This window comes from Mobula birostris, chromosome 4 (assembly GCF_030028105.1).
Source record: "Mobula birostris isolate sMobBir1 chromosome 4, sMobBir1.hap1, whole genome shotgun sequence".
Classification (NCBI taxonomy): domain Eukaryota; kingdom Metazoa; phylum Chordata; class Chondrichthyes; order Myliobatiformes; family Myliobatidae; genus Mobula; species Mobula birostris.
Genome location: NC_092373.1, coordinates 202,953,654 through 202,974,289, shown reverse-complemented (window position 1 = coordinate 202,974,289; position 20,636 = coordinate 202,953,654). Strand labels below are relative to the sequence as shown.

The following is a 20,636-nucleotide window of genomic DNA, read 5'->3' as shown; positions in this document are numbered from 1 at the left end:
GGCGTGATGCCTTTTACGAGCTCACCTTCCTCTTGTGGCGATGGATGTCACCAATGGAGTTGATGAGGCTGGTGGACCCCAGTAGCATCCTGGTACTCCGGGGCCACTGGCTGCTCACCAGCGAATGCTCACCCATCAGGATCTTCCTGACGTTCTCGGAGCCCGTAACCCGGATCAGCGGGCGGCCCAGGAGGTGCGTCTTGAAGACATTGCCATACTTCTCGCGCCTCGATGCATGGAAGCTCGAGCCCTATTGGAGAGAGGGAAGGGGGAGGGAAAAAAAAGAGTGAACATCACAATTTGTGGAGTACACCTGCAACGTCTGACCTTCAAGATCTAAAAATAGATTGCACTGAGTTAAGGCGAGAGGAGGGAACTGGAGAAACAATCTTTTCACACGGAGGATGGTAGGTCTATGGAAAGAGCTGCCAGAAGAAGTGTAAAATTACAATGTTTCAGAGACATTTGGGCAGGGACATGGACAGAGATATGGGCCAAGTACAAACACTTGGACTAGCTCAGGATGGACAAGTGTTAACAAGTTGGGCTAATGGGCCTGTTTCCATACTGTGTAACTCTATGACCCTTTGATCCTCCCCTCTGACCCACCACCTCCACGAATTTCAGCCGCGATCAGAGTAAGAATCAGGTTTAATATCACCAGCATATGTCGTGAAATTTGTTAACTTAGCAGCAGCAGTACAGTGCAACACATAATAATTTAAAAACTATCAATTACATTAAGTGTATATATATATTTAGGAAGTTAAATTAAATAAGCAGTGCAAAAAGAGAAAAAAGTGATGAGGTAGTGTTCACAGGTTCAATATCCATTCAGAAATCTGATGGCAGAGGGGAAGAAGCTGTTCCTGAATTGCTGAGTGTGTGTCTTCTGGCTCCTGTACCTCCTCCCTGATGCTGCCAATGAGAAGTGGGCACACCCTGGGTGATGGGGATCCTTAATAATGGAAACCACCTTTTTGAGGCATCCCGTTTTGAAGATGTCCTGGATACTATGGGGGCTGGTACCCATGCTGGAGCTGACTGTGCTTACAACACTGTGCAGCTTATTGTGATCCTGTGCATTAGCACCCTTCCACCTGCGCCCCCCCCCCCATTATCAGACAGTGATGCAGCCAGTTAAAATGCTCTCCACGTTACATCTGTAGAGATCTGCGAGCGTCTTTGGTGACATACCAAATCTCCTCAAACTCCTAACGGGATAGAGCCGCTATCATGCCTGCTTTGTAAATGCATCAGTATGTTGGGCTCAGAATAGACCGTCAGAGATGTTAACACCCAGGAACAGAAAATTGCTTTATTAACTTTACTCTTTATATAATTCTTTATCCTTTGTAATTATTGAATGTTGTTTTTTGTTGCATGATGCACTCTGACCAACACACCACAGTAAGTTCCTAAACCATCTGGTGAATGAAGTTGATCCTTGAATGTTTACTGACCAAGACGCAGAATATATGAACAGGGATAAAACATGGCAAAGGGCTCTCCAGTGGTCCCCCTACCCAGGAGCAATAATGAAGAAGGCAAAGCCAGCATCTCTGCTCTATTAGGAGCTTGAGGAGATTCGGAAACTCTTTTTGACTTGGGTTGGGGAGATGGGAGGTGGGAGTGAACACAGACAAGATGGGAGGAATGGATTCCTGCGTCAGAATGTTTCCATAATCCAAGGTTTTTCTTGACCCTGTGAAGCCGAAAGGGCTGCAGATGGGCTGCTCGTTGTAACTGCCCCAGCTCTTTGTCGGAACAATCCCACTAGTCCCACACCTTCACCCAGAATCCAGGGATACTGCCTCAATTTGAACCTTCTTTTGATTCAGCGTACAGCTCCGTTCAGGTATCACGCCCCAGATCAGAGTAACCAAATGGATACTTTCCATGAGATACAAATAAATAAGGGCAGAATTAGGCCAATCAGCCCATCAAGTCTGCTTCATCATTCCTTCATGGCTGATTTATTAACACTCTCAACCCCATTCTCCTGTCTTCTCCCCATAATCAGGAACCTATCACACTGCTTTAAATGCACCCAATGAATTGGCCTCCACAGCCATCTGTGACATTGAATTCCACAGATTCACCATCCTCTGGCTAAAGAAATTCCTCCTCACCTCCTTCCCAAAGTACGCAACATGCAACAAAAAACAATAGTCAACAATTATAAAGGAAAAAAATTATACAGTATATAAAACTAAAGTTAAATTTTAAAGAACAGATATGGAATAAAATTTGCATAAATAAACACCAGCATGAACTTACAGTGTAAACAGCATTATAAAAAGTGGCTTGAAGTGCTTACAGTGCAGTGTAGTCAGTGACAGGGGTAATAGATAGAGAGGGCTGGTCAGATCAACTGCCCGAGGGAAGAGCTTGAAAACAAGGAATCTGCTGCAGCAACTCAACAAGTGAAGAGCATCCACGGCAGGGAGAAACTGTCGGCGTTTCAGGACCCACATGTCGCTTCAGATCGAAACACCAACAGTTCTCAGTCCCACAGATGCTGCTCGGCCTGCTGAGTTCCTCCAGCAGGTTGTTTGATGCTCCGCACTGAAGCGTCTGCAACTTAGCTAGATACATTATAGGCCCTATCCTCCCCACCATCGAAGACATCTTCAAACGGCGATGCCTCAAGATGGCAGCATCCATTGTGAATGATCCCCCTGCCAGCCAGGATATTCTCTCTTCTCATTACTACCCTCAGGGAAGAGAAGGTACAGAAGACACACACTCAGTGTTCTGGGAACAGCCTCTTCCCCTCCGCCGTCAGATTTGTGAATGGTCCATAAGCACTACCTCACTATTGGCAGTATTAAGCCATTCAGCCCATCAAGTCTGCCCCACCATTGCATCATGCTATCATGCTGATATATTATCCCTCTCAACCCTGCCTTCTCCCCGTAACGTCTGATGCACTTGCTAATCAAGAATCCATCAACCTCTACAACCAGGTTGATCCGAAGGGCTCAAGTTTGGGGGAAGGCTGAACCATTGAGAATCATGTTGTAGCATCGTTTTGTTCCACTTATTTATTTGTTTTTTTATATTTCTTGTTATGACTTTAAGGTAAGCGGTGGGAAGTTCAAGAGGGATATTAGAGGAAGGTTTTTTACTCAGAGAGTGGTTGGTACGTGGAATGCACTGCCTGAGACAGTGGTGGAGGCAGATACACTAGTGAAGTTTAAGAGACTACTAGACAGGTATATGGAGGAATTTCAGGTGGGGGCTTATATGGGAGGCAGGGTTTGAGGGTCGGCACAACATTGTGAGCCGAAGGGCCTGTACTATGCTGTACTGCTCTATGTTCTATTGTATTTTATGTATTGCACTATACTGCTGCCGCAAAACAACAGATTTCACAATAACACACACAAAATGCTGGAGGAACTGATGTTTTGTGCTGAGACCCTTCAGGACTGGAAAGGAAGGGGTAGATGTCGGAATAAAAAGGTGGGAGAAGGGATGGAGCACTAGCTGGAAGGTGATAGGCAAAGCCAGGTAGGTGGGAGAGCTAAAGGGCTGAGAAGAAGGGACCTGATGGGGGGTGGAGGTGGGGAGTGGACCATGGGAGAAAGGGAAGGAAGAGGGGCACCAGGGGAGGTGATAGGTGGGTGAGGAGAAGAGCTAAGAGGCCACAGTGGAGAATAAATGAAGAGGGAAGGAGGAGAGAAATAAATGACTGGAAGGAGAAATAGACATTCATGACATCGAGTTGGAGGCTACCCAGACAGCATATGAGGTGTTTCTCCTCCACCCTGGGAGTGGCCTCATTGTAGCAAAAGAGGAAGCTATGGACTGACGTGTCGGAACAGGAACGGGGATTTCATGACAACCTGTACGTCAGTGATAATAAACCTGATTCTGATACTGACTGCCTTGTGTCACAGTTGGCCTGCTCTTCCCCTCAGTGTTGCCATTGCCTCTTTACTGACCCCAACCAGCAATGGCCCTCACAGACGGCAGTGCCGTGCTCAATTTTAAAACCTAAATCTACCCTCTCAGAGTCTCGCGTGCTTGGCATCCCCGCACATCCACCCCAGGTAAGCTGTCAATCGTCACTCGGGCACAAGGTCTGCGTGGGATCCTGCCGTGCCAGAATTAGTTACTGTCCGCCTTAGTGACTGCTCCCCCTGTGAGTCCCTGGTCTGGGAAATCCAGAGTTACTGAAGGACTGGATATAGACGCAACTTGGCCTTCCTGGCCCGACATGGGGTCTCAACCTAAAATGTCAAAGTTTTCTTTCAAACATCCTCCCCCCCACCCCCGTTCTGTCTCTATCTCTCTCACTCTATATCTCCTTCTCCATAGAGTCTCAGAAAAGTACAGCAGAGAAATAGGCCCTTCAGTCCATCTAGTCCATGCTAAACTATTTAAACTGCCTACTCACATCGGTCTGCCCTCCATATCCCAACCATCCAAGTACCTGTCCAAACTTCTCTTAAACATTGAAATCGAGCTCGCACGGACCATTTGCACTGGCAGCTCGTTCCACACTGTCACCACCCTCTGAGTGAAGAAGTTTCCCTCGTGTTCCCCTTAAACTTTTCACCTCTCACTCTTAATCCATGACCTCTAGTTCTAGTCCCACCCAGTCTCAGTGGGAAAAGCCTGCTTGCATTTACCCAATCTGTACCCCTGCATTAAATTCCATCTCTCTATCTCTCATTCAAGATCTCTATTTCTCTCTCTCTCTACCCATCCCTCTCCCTTCCCTCGTCCATTCGGTATACAAGTACTTCGATCCATCTTTTTATTTGTGCTTCTCCTGTTCTCTCTCCATCTCCATCCATTTTCTCTCTCTCCATTTCCCCACCTCTCTGCATCTCCCTCTTTGTCTGCACAAACAAGGAACTCAGCAGGTCAGGCAGCATCCATAAACAGACATTTCACGGCAATAGCCTCAGCCTGAAATTTTGCCTCTTCATTCTTTTCCATGGATGCTGCCTGACCTGCTGTGACCCTCCAGCATTTAGTGTGAATTACCCTGGATTTCCAGCGTCTGCAGAATCTTATCCCTCTATATCTGCTCTCCTTTCTCTTTCTTTCACCCTCTATATACACACCCTTCCTCTCTCTCTTTCTCTCTGAAACTCTCCGCACATATCTCCTCCTTCTCTTTCTCTCTACACGGCCCTTCATATAAATATCTCCATTTATAAATATCATCCTATCCATCCTTTCCTTTATATTCCTCTTGCCCCATACTTGTCTCTCACCCTGCATCTCTCTCTCGCCCTGTACCTCTCTCTTGCCCCGTATTTCTCCCTTGTCCTCTATCTCTATGGTTTCTCTATCTAGTCTTAGAGGGAAACTCTCTTTCTGATTCTCTCTGTCTCTCTCACTCTCTCTCTATCACTTACTCTTTTTCATCCTCTCACTCACTCATTCACTCTCTTTCTCATATCACTCTCTCCTACTCTTTCCCACTCACTCTTTCTTTCTCTCTCTCCCTCCCTCTCATTCACTCTCTCTCTCTTTCACTGACTCTCTCTCCCTCTCTCACTTTCTAACTTACTCTTTTTTCTCACTCACTTTCTCTCTCTCTCATCCTCCTGCTCACTCTCTCCCTCCATATCTCTCTCTCTCTCTCTCTCTCTATATATATATATATATATAATATATATATCTACATAGCTACATGCACACACACACACACATATATATATATATATATATATATATATATATATATATCTACACCCCCCGCCATCCCGTCACATACACGTGCGGACAGTCTCTCAGCCCGAGTACTGTCTGTACTGGGCAAAGTGTCAGTACAGAGCGTCCCTCTCGCAGACAGACACACCTCACCTCTGCCCGCCTCTCTAGCCCCCCAGCCTCTCTCTTGTAATGAGGGCCATCCGATAAATCTTATTAAACCAAATTTGAGAGATTATCTGGGTAATCGTGGCTTTTAACGCAATTACTGGCCTGATCTGTATAAATATAATTACAGGTCCCTTTGTGCCGGAATAGAGGGTTATTGATACATTTCCACTCGCACACAAAGAATGCTTTATTCGCGGGGAGTTCAGGCCAGTTTACACTAAAAATTAGTATTTTAGGAACAAGAGCGGTGAACAGGGAACGGCAGGCGACCGAAGCTCCCTGTGTAAAACAAAATTCTACGCCGTTCTGGAAGAATGGGTGAGATTGTGAGCGCGAAAGGTCGTCCCAGGTTACATTCGCTCGGGAACCGCTTGCAGGGTGAAACAATGCGGTGTAGGCAGACCCTCGGGTTCAGACCCATGGGATTCAGGGGGATCTTGGTGGATTTACAGCCAGATCCCATGACCTCCCCCTCCCCATCAGCCCCAATCTCCCCCTGCGGAGCAGACGACGGACTCCAGATTCTTCTCCGCACGGGGGCAGTTCCCGTCGCCCACCGACCTCTACCCCGCCAGGTGCCCGCGCTCGCCGGCTCTTCCATTGTAGGGGCCGTCGTTACAAAGTGTGGTTTCAAGCAGGAGGGAAGTGGGGGGGGGGGAGGTGGCGGGCAGGTGGTGACCCTGGACTTACGAACTCACACCAGTTGCAGCAGCCATAACCTCGCACGGCGTGTCCGGAGTTAACGTGCAGGTTCGGACACAGGGTCTCGGAAAACGGGGTGTACTGTATACACACACGCACACACACTTATACATGTACGAACACACGTATACACGAGTTCACACACACACACACACACACACACACACACATACACAGAGACACGCAGACACGTGCATATGCATACATACCGACACACAAACATAGACACACACATACAGATTACACGTTCACATGCACCTATCTTCACACACGCATAGTATGCGCACTTACACACTTATTGTAACAGGCATACACACACATACACACGCACACAGAGCACTATAGTACAGAAACAGAGCCTTTGGCCCGCCTAGTCTATGTAGGTTATGAATATGTGCAGGTACACACGCACGTACATTTTACACAGCGATATACAGACGCAAAGAAATTCACAGATTCACTTAAGCAAACACACAAGCATGCGCGCAAACACATTCCACGGCACTGCTTGTTCTAAATGACACTGTTCAGTAAAGAACTCAACGCGCTCAACACCCAGACTGTAAACATTGGTGAGTCCGCGTGGCCGCATCCGAGTGCATCAGTGTCAGTGTCAGTACATGGAGCTCCTTGCACGATCTGCTCAGGTGTTCATGCATATAGACACGGACCATCTCTCACACACCATACACACAGACACACACTCACACAGAAACACAGACACTCACGCTCACACACATACACACACTTCTCTCTCTCTCACACACACACGCACACACAACATACGCATACTCACGCTTGCACATATACACACACGACACATACTCGCACAGACGTACACACACACACACACTCACACACAAACACGTGCGCCCTGGAGCCTGGTCGGCAACTTGAACAGTATGGTGGCGGGAGGAGTTCCCTCATTACCCCGGCACGCGTCTCGCCGGAGACCCGGTCAAAGGGGCGACTCATCCCCGCGTCCTGAAGCGGGACCTTTGCACGGGTCAACAGCGGCGGTGACTGAGAACTGTTCGCTTCAATCAAAGGCCAGTCCCGCTGTAAACCAGCATCTCCCACCCCACTAGCCCCACAGCCCCGTTCCCCGTCACACAGCACAACCCGCGCACGGCAGCAACCAGTCGCAAAGCCACACATAATGTCGACACTAATCAGCGTCTGTCCGGGAGGCAGAAACCCCGCTCCCAGCACGCGTGCCTGGACAAGTGGTTTGGCACCCACACGCTGCCCAGAGTCCGCTCGCTGCGACCCCAGGATCTTCAGACATTTCCAACACGAATTCACTGGCGAATTTACAGCCAAACGCAGCGCTCCCTCCTGCGGGAGACCCGGCCGATAGAGTCGGGGCAAATAAATGCACGCGGGACCTTTGCCCCGCTGTTAATATTTACACTCAAAACGTGCGATGAACGCGCAGACGATTCTAACTACTGATACTGACAGACAGATAGAGAGATTGAACGCACAGATAGGTGCCAGAGCCTCACCTCCACCAACCAGTGAAATGTTTCTCCGATGACAGGTAATCCCATGGAGCCCTTGGGAATCGGTAGATTGGAACTCCTGTCCCGTGTCACCGCCCAGCGGATTTGCCAGAGTTGTCTGGACACAGCGAAGAGCAGCGCCACGGAGACCAAGCAGGCAGCCAGAGCCGAAACCAGTTCAAAACCTTCAAAAAACATCCTTGCAGATGGGGGCAGAGGGGGGGAGGAGGTTGGTTCTGCGAGGCAAATGGAAAAAAAATTAACCCTCTTTGCAGAAAAAAATAACTTTTTTATTATTAATGCAATCTATTAAACACACACGGGCAAGTCTGTGAAAGTGACATCCGGTGCCTTCTGTGCGTGTGTATGTATATATACGTGTGTGTGTGTGTGTGTGTGTGTGTGTGTGTGTGTGTGTGTGTGTGTGTATGTGTGTGTGTGTGTGAATGCACACTGCACGAAGTATGGACTGTGTCTATATAAAGGCGGAGGCGCTTTAAACTGTGGCATGCGTCCACAACAGTGGTTCGTGTTCCGCCTCACTCAAACTCCATGGACCGTGAGCAAATCTGGAACGGCGCCTCACTCAGAACTTCAGAGAGAGAGAGAGAGAGAGAGATCCCCCTCCCCAATCCAGCCCTCTCTCCCTCTCCCTCCCTCTTTCTCTCTCTCTCTTTCACACACACACACACACACACACACACACACACACTCACACACACACCTCCCGCTGACTGCAGGAAAGACCTGTCGAAGGAGAGTCGCGCGTCTCAACTTGCGTTGCTCAGCGCAGCTGTCAAATGCAAGTCGGTGACACGAGGAAAACGCTGAGACACTGGCCCTCTCCACATCCTAAGTTTCTTTGTTGGATTTGTGGGTCCGGGCTAACAAGAGGGGCTCTCAAATTAAACCATCCCCAGAGTATTCGCAAAACCGGTATTTGTGTGAACGTGCGCCGCGGCGTCCAACGTGTTTCGCTCTGTTACGTGCGCCGGCTTCTCGGGGTAGTCGGTTTGGGTCGGGGTCGCGGAGAAGTGTGTGTGTGAGAGAGAGAGAGAGATGAAGAGACGAGAGATCGGGGGGACGGGGAGACAGAAGGGGTCGGTGTGCGAGACGAAAGAGAACGTGAAGTGAGTGAGGGAGAGGAGGTGGGCAGAAAAGGAAGAGCTGCTAAAAAAGAGAGGTGAGAGGGGACAGATAGGCACAGAGGGGACGAAAGAGAGAAATAGAGAAGCAAGTGAGAGCCAGGAGAGAGGGGAACAGAGGATGAGACGAAGTACCCGGAGGGAGGCAGAAAGGAGAGGGAGAGGCTGACAGAGAGGATGAGAGAGACAGGCACGCACAGATAATGTATATGAGAGAGAGGATGGGAGTGAAAGAGCAAGAATGACAAGCGCGAGAGAGAGAGAGGAGAGCGGGCTGAGGCACTCGCACAAAATGCTGGAGGAACTCAGCAGGTCAGCCAGCATCTATGGAGAGGAATAAACAGTCGACGCTTATAGACCGATAAAAGGGAGAACGAGGGAAATAGATAAGAGTGGAGCGGAGACCGGAGGAGGGGAGAGAGGTACGGGGGAAAGGGAGAGACGGGCACAGGGAGGGAGACTAAATAAGAGAAAGCAGAGGTAGAGGAACGGATAAAGAGTCGATATATAGGGCGAAGGGCGGGGAAGGGGAGCCGATTAATCCCATGCCCCGGGTGAGGATGTGGGGACCTGCAGAGGGAGAGGTACAGTAAACTTCCACAGTGAGCGCAGGGGAGCCAATATTTAGAATATTTCGCTTGTCAAGGTTCAACGCACCCTTGTCCCAATCCACGGGCGAATGCGCCACTCGTGTAACCGTCCATGCATCAATCAACAAGTATCAGGCGCATCAGAATCGATCTAATGGCAAAGCATCCCTGTACAAGTATACAGATCTACACTAGCGATTGCGTGGAAAAAAATATAATGCAGAATGCTTTCATACTGGTAATTTATATTGCATAAGCCCTTTTGCGATTTATTCAGCGCTGCAGTTAAGTTATTACACACCCGTGCTTATTGCGAAAGCTTTCGAGGGATGCAGGCTGCTGATGCGGACTCGGCGCAGTGTTTCGCTGACCTTGCCTTGCCCCGGACTGAGGGAGTCTGAGCGGCGCCGCACTCCCTATCAACACTCCCATCTAGCGGACAGTCGCGGTAGTGCAGCCGGGGCTCCGCCGTTCACACCCACTCGCAACTCACCGTCAGCCACGGGGAATTACGCCGGGAGCTCGTATCCACCTTCATCATTCACAACAGACTCGGCTGGGCAGGCGAATCTGCGGAATTCATTGCCACGATGGCCGTGGAGGCCAAGTCGTTGCGTATATTTAAAGCGGAGGCTGATCACGGGACGGTCGTGCAGTGGTTAGTGTAACGCTATAACAGCGCCAATAACCCGGGTTCAATTCCCGCCGCTGTTTGTATGGAGTTTGTACGTTACCTCCAGATCCCCGACTTCCTCGCACATTCCAAAGGTTTAGGAGATTAATTGCTCACAAGGGGTTAGCAGGTGTGTTACTGTATTGTATTTCTAAATAAATTAAATCTTGATTAATCAGGGCGTCAACGATTGCAGGGAGAAGGCATGAGAAAGGAGGTTGAAGGGAATAACAAACCGGTCATGTTGGGATGGTGCAGCAGACTCAATAGGCCAAATGGCCTAATTTTGCACCTTTGTCTTATGCTCTAACTAATACCAGTGTGCACCAGGACAGCTCACGCTTGCATGTTTCCCAGTCACACAGATCACTAGATTGGGGGTGTACTGGACAACAACAATGACTATCAAACTCAGGTTGGAGGAGCAACACCTCATATATCGTCTAAGTAGTCTCCAGCCCCTTGGTATGAACATAGAATTCTCCAACTTCCGGTAATTCCCTCCCCCTCCCTTTCTCTATCCCTATTTCACTCTGCCTCCTCCCCCAGCTGCCTATCACCTCCCTCATGGTTCTGCCTCCTTCTACTACCCATTGTGTTTTCCCTTATTCCTTCTTCACCTTTCCTGCCTATCCCCTCCCTGCCTCCCCTTCCCCACCCCTTTATCTTTCCCCTTCACCTGGAACCTACCAGCCTTCTCCTTCCCACCCTCCCCCCACCTTCTTTATAGGGCCTCTGCCCCTTCCCTCTACAGTCCTGACGAAGAGTTCCGGCCCGAAACGTTGACTGATCATTTCCACGGATGCTGCCCGACCTGCTGAGTTCCTCCAGCGTGTTGTGAGTGTTGCTTTGATCCCAGCATCTGCAGAGTATTTTGTGTTTACGACTATCAAAGCTTGCTGCAGGAGCTGGACCAGCCGGAGAAATTGGGCTCAAAAATAGCAGATGGAATTTAATGCAGCGAAGCATGAAGTGGTGCACTTTGGAAGAACAAATCAGGACAGGACTTGCTTGTGAACTGAGGAGTGTGGAAGAACAGAGGATTTGGGAATACAGGTCCATCATGCCTTGAAAGTGGTGTCACAGGTAGATAGGGTCATAAAGAAAGATTTTTTTTTCATATTGGCCTTCATAGATCAAAGTATTGGTATAAAAGATAGGATGTTATGTTGAAGTTGTATAAGATATTAGTAAAGCCTAACTAGTGTGCAATCTGGTCACCTACCTGGAGGAAAGATGTTAATAAGATGTGGAAGCATTGGAAAGGGTACAGAGGAGATTTACCAGGATGCTGCCTGGTTTAGAGAGTATGCATTATGATCAGAGATTAAGAGAGCTAGGGCTTTACTCTTTGGAGAGAAGGAGGATGAGAGGAGACATGATAGAGGTGTGCAAGATAATAAGAGGAATAGATAGACTGGATAGCCAGCGCCTCTTCCCTAGGGCACCACTGCTCAATACAAGAGGACATGGCTTTAAGGTAGGCGGTGGGAAGTCCAAGGAGGATATTAGAGGAAGGTTTTTTACTCAGATTGTGGTTGGTGCATGGAATGCACTGCCTGAGTCAGTGGTGGAGGCAGATACACTAGTGAAGTTTAAGAGACTACTAGAAAGGTATATGGAGGAATTTAAGGTGGGGGCTTATATGGGAGGCAGGGTTTGAGGGTTGGCACAACATTGTGGGCTGAAGGGCCTGTACTGTGCTGCACTATTCTATGTTCTATGTTCTAACATTGAAAGAATGCAGAGAAAGTTTACAACGATGTTGCCAAGACTTAAGGACCAGAGTTATAGGGAAGGGTTGAATAAGTCAGGACTTTATTACCTAGAGTGTAGGAGAATCAAGGGAGATTTGATAGCGGTATACAAAATTTTTAGAGGTATAGATGGGATAAATGCAGGCAAGTTTTATACACTAAGACTAGGTGAGGCTACATCTAGAGGTCATGCATTAAGGGTGAAAACTTTAAGGAAACTTCTTCACTCAGAGGGTGGTGAGAGGGTGGAACAAGCTGCCAGTGGAAGTGGTGGATGTGGGTTTGATTGCAACACCTAAAAGGAATTTTTATAGGTACATGGATGGGGGCATGGAGGGCTGTGGTCTAGGTGCAGGTCGATGGGATGCAGCAGATTAATCGTTCAGAACCTGCTCAAATGTTTTCTAAATTCTGTAATTGAACCTGCCTCTACCACTTCCTCTGGCAGCTCGTTCCACATAACCATCAGCCTCTGTGTGAAGAAAAAGCTTTTAAATCTTTCCATTGCCCTGGGGTAAAGACCATATAGTTAATTTATCTATGCCTCTCATGATTTTATAACCCTCAATACTGTCACCCCTTAGTCTCATGTGCTCAAGGGAGAAAAGACCAGTCTCTCTATAAAGCTCAAACTTTCCAGTCCCAGTAACTGTCATGAAACCTGTTGTTTTGCAGCAGCATTGCAATACATAACAATGGAAAATATAAATTACTGTAAGAAATATACATAAAAATTAAATTAAATAAGTACTGCAAAAAGAGTGATGTAGTATTCATGGGTTCAACATCCATTCAGAAATCTGATGGCAGAGGAGAAGAAGCTGTTCCTGAAACATCGACTGTGTGTCTTCAGGCTCCTGTACCTCCTCCCTGATGGTAGCAACGAGAAGAGGGTGATGGGGGTCCTTAATGATGCCTGCAGTCTTTTTGCGGCATCGCCGTTTGAAAGTGTCCCGGATGCTGGGGGCTCTAATGCTCATAGTGGAGCTGATTGAGTTCACAACCTTCTTCAGCTTTTTTTGATCCTGTTCGGTGTCCCCTCCATACCAGACGGTGATGCAGCTGGTTAGAATACTCCCCATGGTATATCTGTAGAAATTTGCCAGTGTTTTTGGTGACGTACCAAATCTCCTCAGACTCTGAATGAAGTCTAGTTGCTGGCATGCCCTCTTTGTAATTGCATCAATATATTGGACCCAGGTAGATCCTCAGAACCTGAAACTGCTCACTTTGTTCACTACTGATCCCTCGATGAGACTGGTGTGTGTTCCCCTAACTTCCCCTTCCCGACGTTCACAATCAATTCCTTGGACTTACTGATATTAAGTGCAAGATTCTTGTTGCAACACCAGTCTGCGCTCCACGCTGATCTATCTCACTCCTGCACAACTCCTTGTCACCACATGAAGTTTTCACAAAGCTAGTTATGCCTTTGGCAATTTATAGACGTTGTTTGAGCTGTGCGTAGCCACATAGTCATGGGTAAAGAGAGAGTAGAGCAGTGGGCTTGAAGTGTGCCAGTATTGATTATCTGTGAGGCGGATCTGCACAGACTGTGGTCCCCGGTGAAGAAGTCAAGACCATAAGACCGGAAGACATAGGAGCAGAATTAGGGCATCTGGCCCATCGAGTCTGCTCCGCCATTCAATCATAGCTGATCTTTTTTTCCCTCCTCAGCTCCACTCCCCGGCCTTCACCTCTGATGCCATGGCCAATCAAGAACCTATCAATCTCCACCTTAAATACACCCAATGATGTGGCCTCCATACCTGCCTGTGGTAACAAATTCCACAAATTCACCACTCTCTGGCAAAAGAAATTTCTCCACAACTCTGTTTTAAATGGACGCCCAATTATTCTGAGGCTGTGCCCTCTTGTCTGAGACTCCCTTACCATGGGAAACATCCTTTCCACATCTACTCTGTCTACCCCTGTCAACACATGAAGAGTTTCAATGAGATCCCTCCTCATCCTTCTAAATTTCAGCGAGTACAGCCCCAGAGAAAACAAACGTTCCTCATATGATAACCCTTTCATTCCTGGAGTCATCCTTGTGAACCTCCTCTGAACCCTCTCCAATGTCAGCACATCTCTTCTTGGATGAGGAGACCAAAACCATACACAATACTCAAGATGGAGCTTTACCAGTGCCTTATAAAGCCTTTGCATCACATCCTTGCTCTCGTATTCTAGACCTCTTGAAATGAATGCTAACATGGCATTTGCCTTCCTCACCACTGATTCAACCTGCAAGTTAACCTTTGGGGTGTTTTGTACAAGGACTCCCAAGTCCCTTTGCATCTCAGATTTTTGGATTTTCTCCCGGTTTAGAAAATAGTCTGCACGTTTATTTCCACTACCAAAGTGCATGACCATGCATTTTCCAACATTGCATTTCATTTGCCACTTTCTTGCCCATTCTCCTAATCTGTCTAAGTCCTTCTGCAGCCAGCCTACCCGTTTCCTCAACACTACCTGCCCCTCCATCAGTTTTCATATCTCTGCAAACTTGGCAACAAAGCTATCTGTTCCATCATCTAAATCATTGATTTACAGCATAAAAAGTGGTCCCAACACCAACCCCTGCGGAACACCACAAGTCACTGGCAGCCAACCAGACAAGGATCATTTTATCCCAACTTGCTGTCTCCTACTAATCAGCCAATGCTCTAACCATGCCAGGTACTTCCCTGTAATACCATGGGCTCTTAACTTGTTAAGCAGCCTCATGTGTGGCACCTTGTCAAAGGCCTTCTGAAAATCCAAATATACAACATCTACAACATCCTCTTTATCCATCTTCCTTGTAATCTCCTCAAAGAATTCCAACAGGTTCATCTGGCAGAATTTTACATAGAAACATAGAAACATAGAAAATAGGTGCAGGAGTAGGCCATTCGGCCCTTCGAGCCTGCACTGCCATTCAGCATGATCATGGCTGATCATCCAACTTAGAACCCTGTACTTGCCTTCTCTCCAAATTTTCCTTAGGAATCCATGCTGACTTTGTCCTATCTTGTCCTGTGACAAGTATTCTATAACCTCATTCTTAACAATTGACTCCAACATTTTCCCAACCACTGAGTCAGGCTAACTGGTCTATAATTTCCTTCCTGCTACCTTCCTCCTTTTCTTAAAGAGTGGGGTGACATTTGCAATTTTCCAGTCCTCTGAAACCAAGCCAGAGTCCAATAATTCTTGAAAGATCATTTCTAATGCCACAAAAATCTCTACCAGTACCTCTTTCAGAACCCTAGGGTGCAGTCCATCTGGTCCAGGTGACTTATGTACCTTCAGGTCTTTCAGTTTTTGAGCACCTTCTCCCTTGTAATAGCAACCACGCCCACTTCTCTTCCTTCACACACTACAACAGCTGGCACACTGCTAGTGACTTCCACAGTGAGGGCTGATGTATTTCATTCATGTGCATCTCCATGTCCCCCCATTATTATTGCTCCAGCTTCATTTTCTAGCGGTCCTATATCCACGCTCAACTCTCTTTCATTTTTTATATTCTTGGAAAAGCTCTTTCAATCCACCTTGATATTGTTTGCTAGCTTGGTTTCATATTTCATCTTTTCCCTCCTAATCATTCTTCTAGTTGCTTTCTGTAGGTTTTTAAACGCTTCCCAAACCTCTATCTTCCTGCTAACTTTTGCTTCGTCTTATGCCCTATCTTTTGCTTTTACATTAGCTTTGACTTCCCTTGTCAGCCACGGTTGTACCATTTTGCCACTTGAGTGTTTCCTCATTTTTCCCAGAAACTTGCGCCATTGCTGCTCAGCTGTCATCCCTGCCATCAGCTCCTTCCAATTTACTTTGACCAACTCCTCTCCCATAATACCCTTTACTCCACTGAAATACTACTACATCAGACTTTACTTTCTCAAGTTGTCAACTCAATCATATTGTGATCACCTTCTAAGGGTTCCTTTACCTTAAGCTCCCTAATCAACTTCAGTTCATTACATAACACCCAATCCAGTATAGATGATCAACTGCCCTAAAAAGCCATCTCATAGGCATTCAACAAATTCACTCTTTTGATGTCCATTACCAACCTGATTTTCCCAATCTACTTGCATGTTAAAATCTCCCATGACTAGCAAAACTTTGCCCTTTTGACACAGCTTTTCTATTTCCCATTGTGATCTGTAGTCCACATTCCAGCTGAAGGCCTGTATTTAACTGCCATCAGAGTCCTTCTACCTTTACAGTTTCTTAACTCAGCCCACAAGGATCCAACGTCTTCCGATCTTATGTCACACCTTTCTAATGATTTGATGTCATTCTTTATCATCAGAGCCACACCACCCCCTCTGCCTACCTTCCTATCCCTCTGATACAATGTGTAAGCTTGGACATTCAGCTCCCAACTGCAACCATCCGTCAGCCTGTTAGGTTCACAGGCCCGTGGCTCCCAGGCTTTTCCTTACAACTTTTCATAAACAAAGTCCAAACATTAGTCATCTTCCAATCATCTGACACCTCACTCATGATGTTAATGATCCAGTTATCTCATCTAGGAACTCTGCAATTTCTTCCCTACCTTCCCATGATGTCCTACTTGATCAGGTCCCAGGGCTTTATCTAACCTTCTATGTTTTAAGACTTTCAGCACCTCCCCTTCCATAATGTAGACTCTCTTCAAGGCATCATCACAAACTTCCCTGAGTCCATATCTTTCTCAATGGTAAACACAGGTGACCATTAGATCATAAAACTTAAGAGCAGTATTAGGCCAATTGCCCATCAAGTCTGCTCCACCATTCTGTGAAGGCTGATTCCTTCAACCCCATTCTCCTGCTTCTCCCTGTAACCTTTGACACCCTAACTTATCAAGAACCTATCAGCCTCCACTTTAAAGCTACGCAAATGACTTGGCCTCTACAGTCATCTGTGGCAACAAATTCCACAGATTCACTCCACTTTGGCTACAGGAATTCCTCCTCATGAGGGGTATAAATTATAAGGGGTTTAGACAGAGTAAATGTGAATAGGCTCTTTCCACTTAGATTAGGAGAGATAAATACGAGAGGACATGGCTTTAGGGTGAAAGGGGAAAGGTTTAGGGGGAACTTCTTCACTCAGAGAGTGGTGGGAGTGTGGAACAACCTGCCATCTGATGTGGTAAATGTGAGGCTCACTCTTAAGTTTTAAGAATAAATTGGATAGGTGCATGGATGGGAGAGGTCTGGAAGGTTGTGGACTGGATGCAGGTCAATGGGACTAGCGGAATAACGTTTCGGCACAGACTGGAAGGGCCAAATGGCCTGTTTTCTGTGCTGTAGCGTTCTATAGTTCTATGGTTCTATCACTGGTCTAAATGGATGTCTCTCTATTCTGTGCTCTCTGGTCCTAGACTCCCCCACTATAGGAAGCATCTCTCCACATTCACTCTACCTGGTCATTTCAATATTCGATAGGTTTCAATGAGATTCCCCCGCCCTTCATTCTTCTAAACTCCAGCAAGTACAGGCCCAGAGCCATCACACTCTTCATACATTAACCCTTTCATTCCCAGATGACCAATTGGTGACCAGTACGCCCATCCCCCTTTGGCTCCACACATAGACAACCTTATCGTCCTTTGAGGAGCCCTGTTCTCTCCCTAGTTACCTTTTTGCTTTGAATATACTTGCAAAACCTCCTAATCTTCTGCTTTACCTTATCTGGCACATGATGAAAGAAAAAAGGAGAGCTATGTGGAAGGGAAGAGTTAGATTGATCCTGGAGTAGTTTAAAAAAAAGGCACAATGTTGTGGGTCAGAGGGCCTGTTCAATGCTGTACCACCTCGATCAACCTGTCCTCTTAAGACATGCTCTCTCGTCCGGACAGCTTCCTGGTAAATCCCCTCTGCGGCCTCTCTAAAGCTTTCTTGTCCTATAGTGAGGTGACCAGAACATGGGCTGAGTTGTGTGTTACAGGGGACTCTCCAATCAGCATGGTACACTGAACAGGGAATCAGGAGGATGTGAAAGGGGAGATTGTAGCAGCTTTGGCATATAGAACATAGAACAAAGAACAGTGCCCCAGATCTTAGACTAGGTTAAAAGGACGGCTCACGTGATGGGCCAAAGGGTCTGTTCTGTGCTCCCAACGCAGCCTTCTCTACACTGGTGAGACACGTCGTAAATTGGGGGACCGCTTCATCGAGCACCTCCACTCCACCCACCAAACATCTCCCAGCAGCCGAACATTTTAATTCTGATACCCATTCCCATTCTGCCATGTCGGTCCACGGCCTGCTCTTGTACCAAGATGAGGCCCCCTCAGGGTGGAGCAGCAACACCTGGTGTTCTCTCTGGATAGCCTCCAGACCGATGGAATAAATAGTGATTTCTCATTCTGGTAAGCCCTCCCTCTCCCCACTTCTTCTATTCCCCACTCTGGCCTTTTACCCCTTCTTACTTCTCCCTGGGTGCTCTCCTCCTTCTCTTTCTCCTATGGTCCTCTCTTCTTGCCTATCAGATTCCTTCATCTCCAGCCATTTATCTTTCCCATCCACCTGGATTCACCTGTCCTGTTCCGACTCCTTCCCCCCACCTTTTTCATTCTGGCATTTTCCCCTTCCTCTCCAGTCCTGGTGGAGGGTCGCAGCCCAAAACGTGGACTGTTCATTCATTTCCATAGATGCTGCCTGACCTGCTGAGTGTCTCCAGCATTGTGTGTGTGTGTTGCTTTGGATTTCCAGCATCTGCAGAATCTCTTGTGTGTCTGTCCTGTGCTGTACAGTTCTATGTTCTATGTTCCCTGCTATATTGCATGGCTCCCTAGTTTGATAAGATGGACTCTGGTCTCTTGACCTCATAATCAACGTTGTTGTAACCTTGCACCTTATTGTCTTCCTGCACTGTACTTTCTCTGTATCTGTTACACGTCATTCTGCATTCCGTTACTGTTTTCCCCTTGTGTCTGATGTAGGCAGCCATTGATCCCATGGGATCATGGGCTTGCACCTCCGGTGGACAGTCTCCTCTCCAGGGCACAAGACTGGGCGGGAAGATTTGAAGAACCGGCTGTTCCCCATGCAGCGGGCTCCCCTTCTGGTGTAGTCCAAAGGAAGGGCAAGCACTGATACAGCTCAGCACCAGTGTCGTCACAGAGGTTGCCAGAGTGAAGTTGTAAGCAACATCAAACTGCCTTAGGGACCCCAGCTCCGGATTTCTTCCTTGGGGTTTGGCTACAAGGCAGCGGAGGTTTAAAATCAAAAGTTTTCCTTCTCCTAGGTGGGCTGTTGTCCAAAGCCGATGAGCCCCACCTGCCCAAAGGTACCTGTCTGTATGAACAGCATGAATGACATGCAAGATAATGTTTTCACTGTACCTTCCTTTGCACTCGTGACAATAATACCCCAATTCTAATTCCAGTCTGTGCATCAGTATATGAGGCAATGTCTTCAACTGCACTCCATTTCTTGCATGAGGACAGGAATAGACGAAAAACAAGATTAAAATTAAAATGCTGCCTTTGCCAAACATTTTAAGACAGAATTCCTTTTTGGATTGATGGACCTTTAAAATTGAAAATAAAACCATATTCAATTCTTATGTTTTTAATCTAAGGTTCTTTCAGAAATCAGGAAAGAGGCATAAAATTGTTGCTTCACGAACATTGTATAAAGCACAAAGAGAATTAAAAACAGACAGTGACAGGAGCAGAAGCTAGTAGCGGAATGGAGAGAAGAAAGTAAGATGGCAGTGGCATGTTCTCAGCTCGTTTTATATTCCACAGATCAGAAAAATTCCATTCAAATTCACACATAACCGATCAGATTGTCCTGATTGAAATACTGAAACACAAGAGAATGTTCCAGAACTTACAAAGAACTGGAACTCCTAGGGGACACACTGAACAACCTCATATACGTACTGTGACAGTTTGGAATCATACTAAACAGCTGTATACGGTACTGTGTGAAGTCTTAGGCAAATATACTCCATATATCGTGGGTGGCTAAGACTCTTCCACAGTACTGTATTTGTCAACGTGGAGTGGAAAGTGAGTTTATAAATCTGGTGGGAGTTGAGAATGGTGAGGGTGGAGCGCTACAGCAGGGTGACGTGAATGCAAACACACCCAGCCCTGAGACACCAGGCAAGGTCATTTGATTCCAAACAATTGGTTTATTGATCATTACAGAATTCCTCCCGCATGCTTCCCCCCTCCCTCTCCTCTCCCTTCCTCTTTTCCCAACCATGATTCCCCTCTCCCTGCCCATTTCCCACTCTCAGTCCACAATAGAGACCCATATCAGAGTCAGGTTTATCATCACTCACATATGTCATGAAATTTGTTTTTTTTGCAACAGCAGTACAGTACTCTCTCTTCATGTGCCTTGCATGTTACACGCTTGGCCGATCATGGCTCTCCACATCGAACGATCCCTTGCAGCGTCAATGATATCTCACACACT

At 47.0% G+C, this 20,636-nt stretch overlaps 1 protein-coding gene across 4 annotated transcripts in view; it reads right to left on the bottom strand.

The window, feature by feature from the left end:
- Positions 1-9,943, bottom strand: part of cyp26b1 (cytochrome P450, family 26, subfamily b, polypeptide 1) — a 39,962-nt gene extending 30,019 nt beyond the window's left edge. The window contains exons 1-3 of one of the 4 annotated variants that reach the window (XM_072256780.1): positions 9,857-9,943; positions 8,058-8,290; positions 26-250 (exon numbers count right to left, since the gene is read on the bottom strand). In XM_072256780.1, coding sequence (XP_072112881.1) covers positions 26-250; positions 8,058-8,252 — 420 coding nt within the window. In that variant the 5' untranslated portion in view covers positions 8,253-8,290; positions 9,857-9,943. Of the gene's footprint in view, positions 1-25; positions 251-8,057; positions 8,291-8,375; positions 8,670-8,778; positions 9,594-9,856 lie in introns of those variants that run through there. The other 3 variants (XM_072256779.1, XM_072256781.1, XM_072256778.1) reach the window with 3 other exon arrangements.
- Between the last annotated feature and the right edge of the window lie 10,693 nt (positions 9,944-20,636).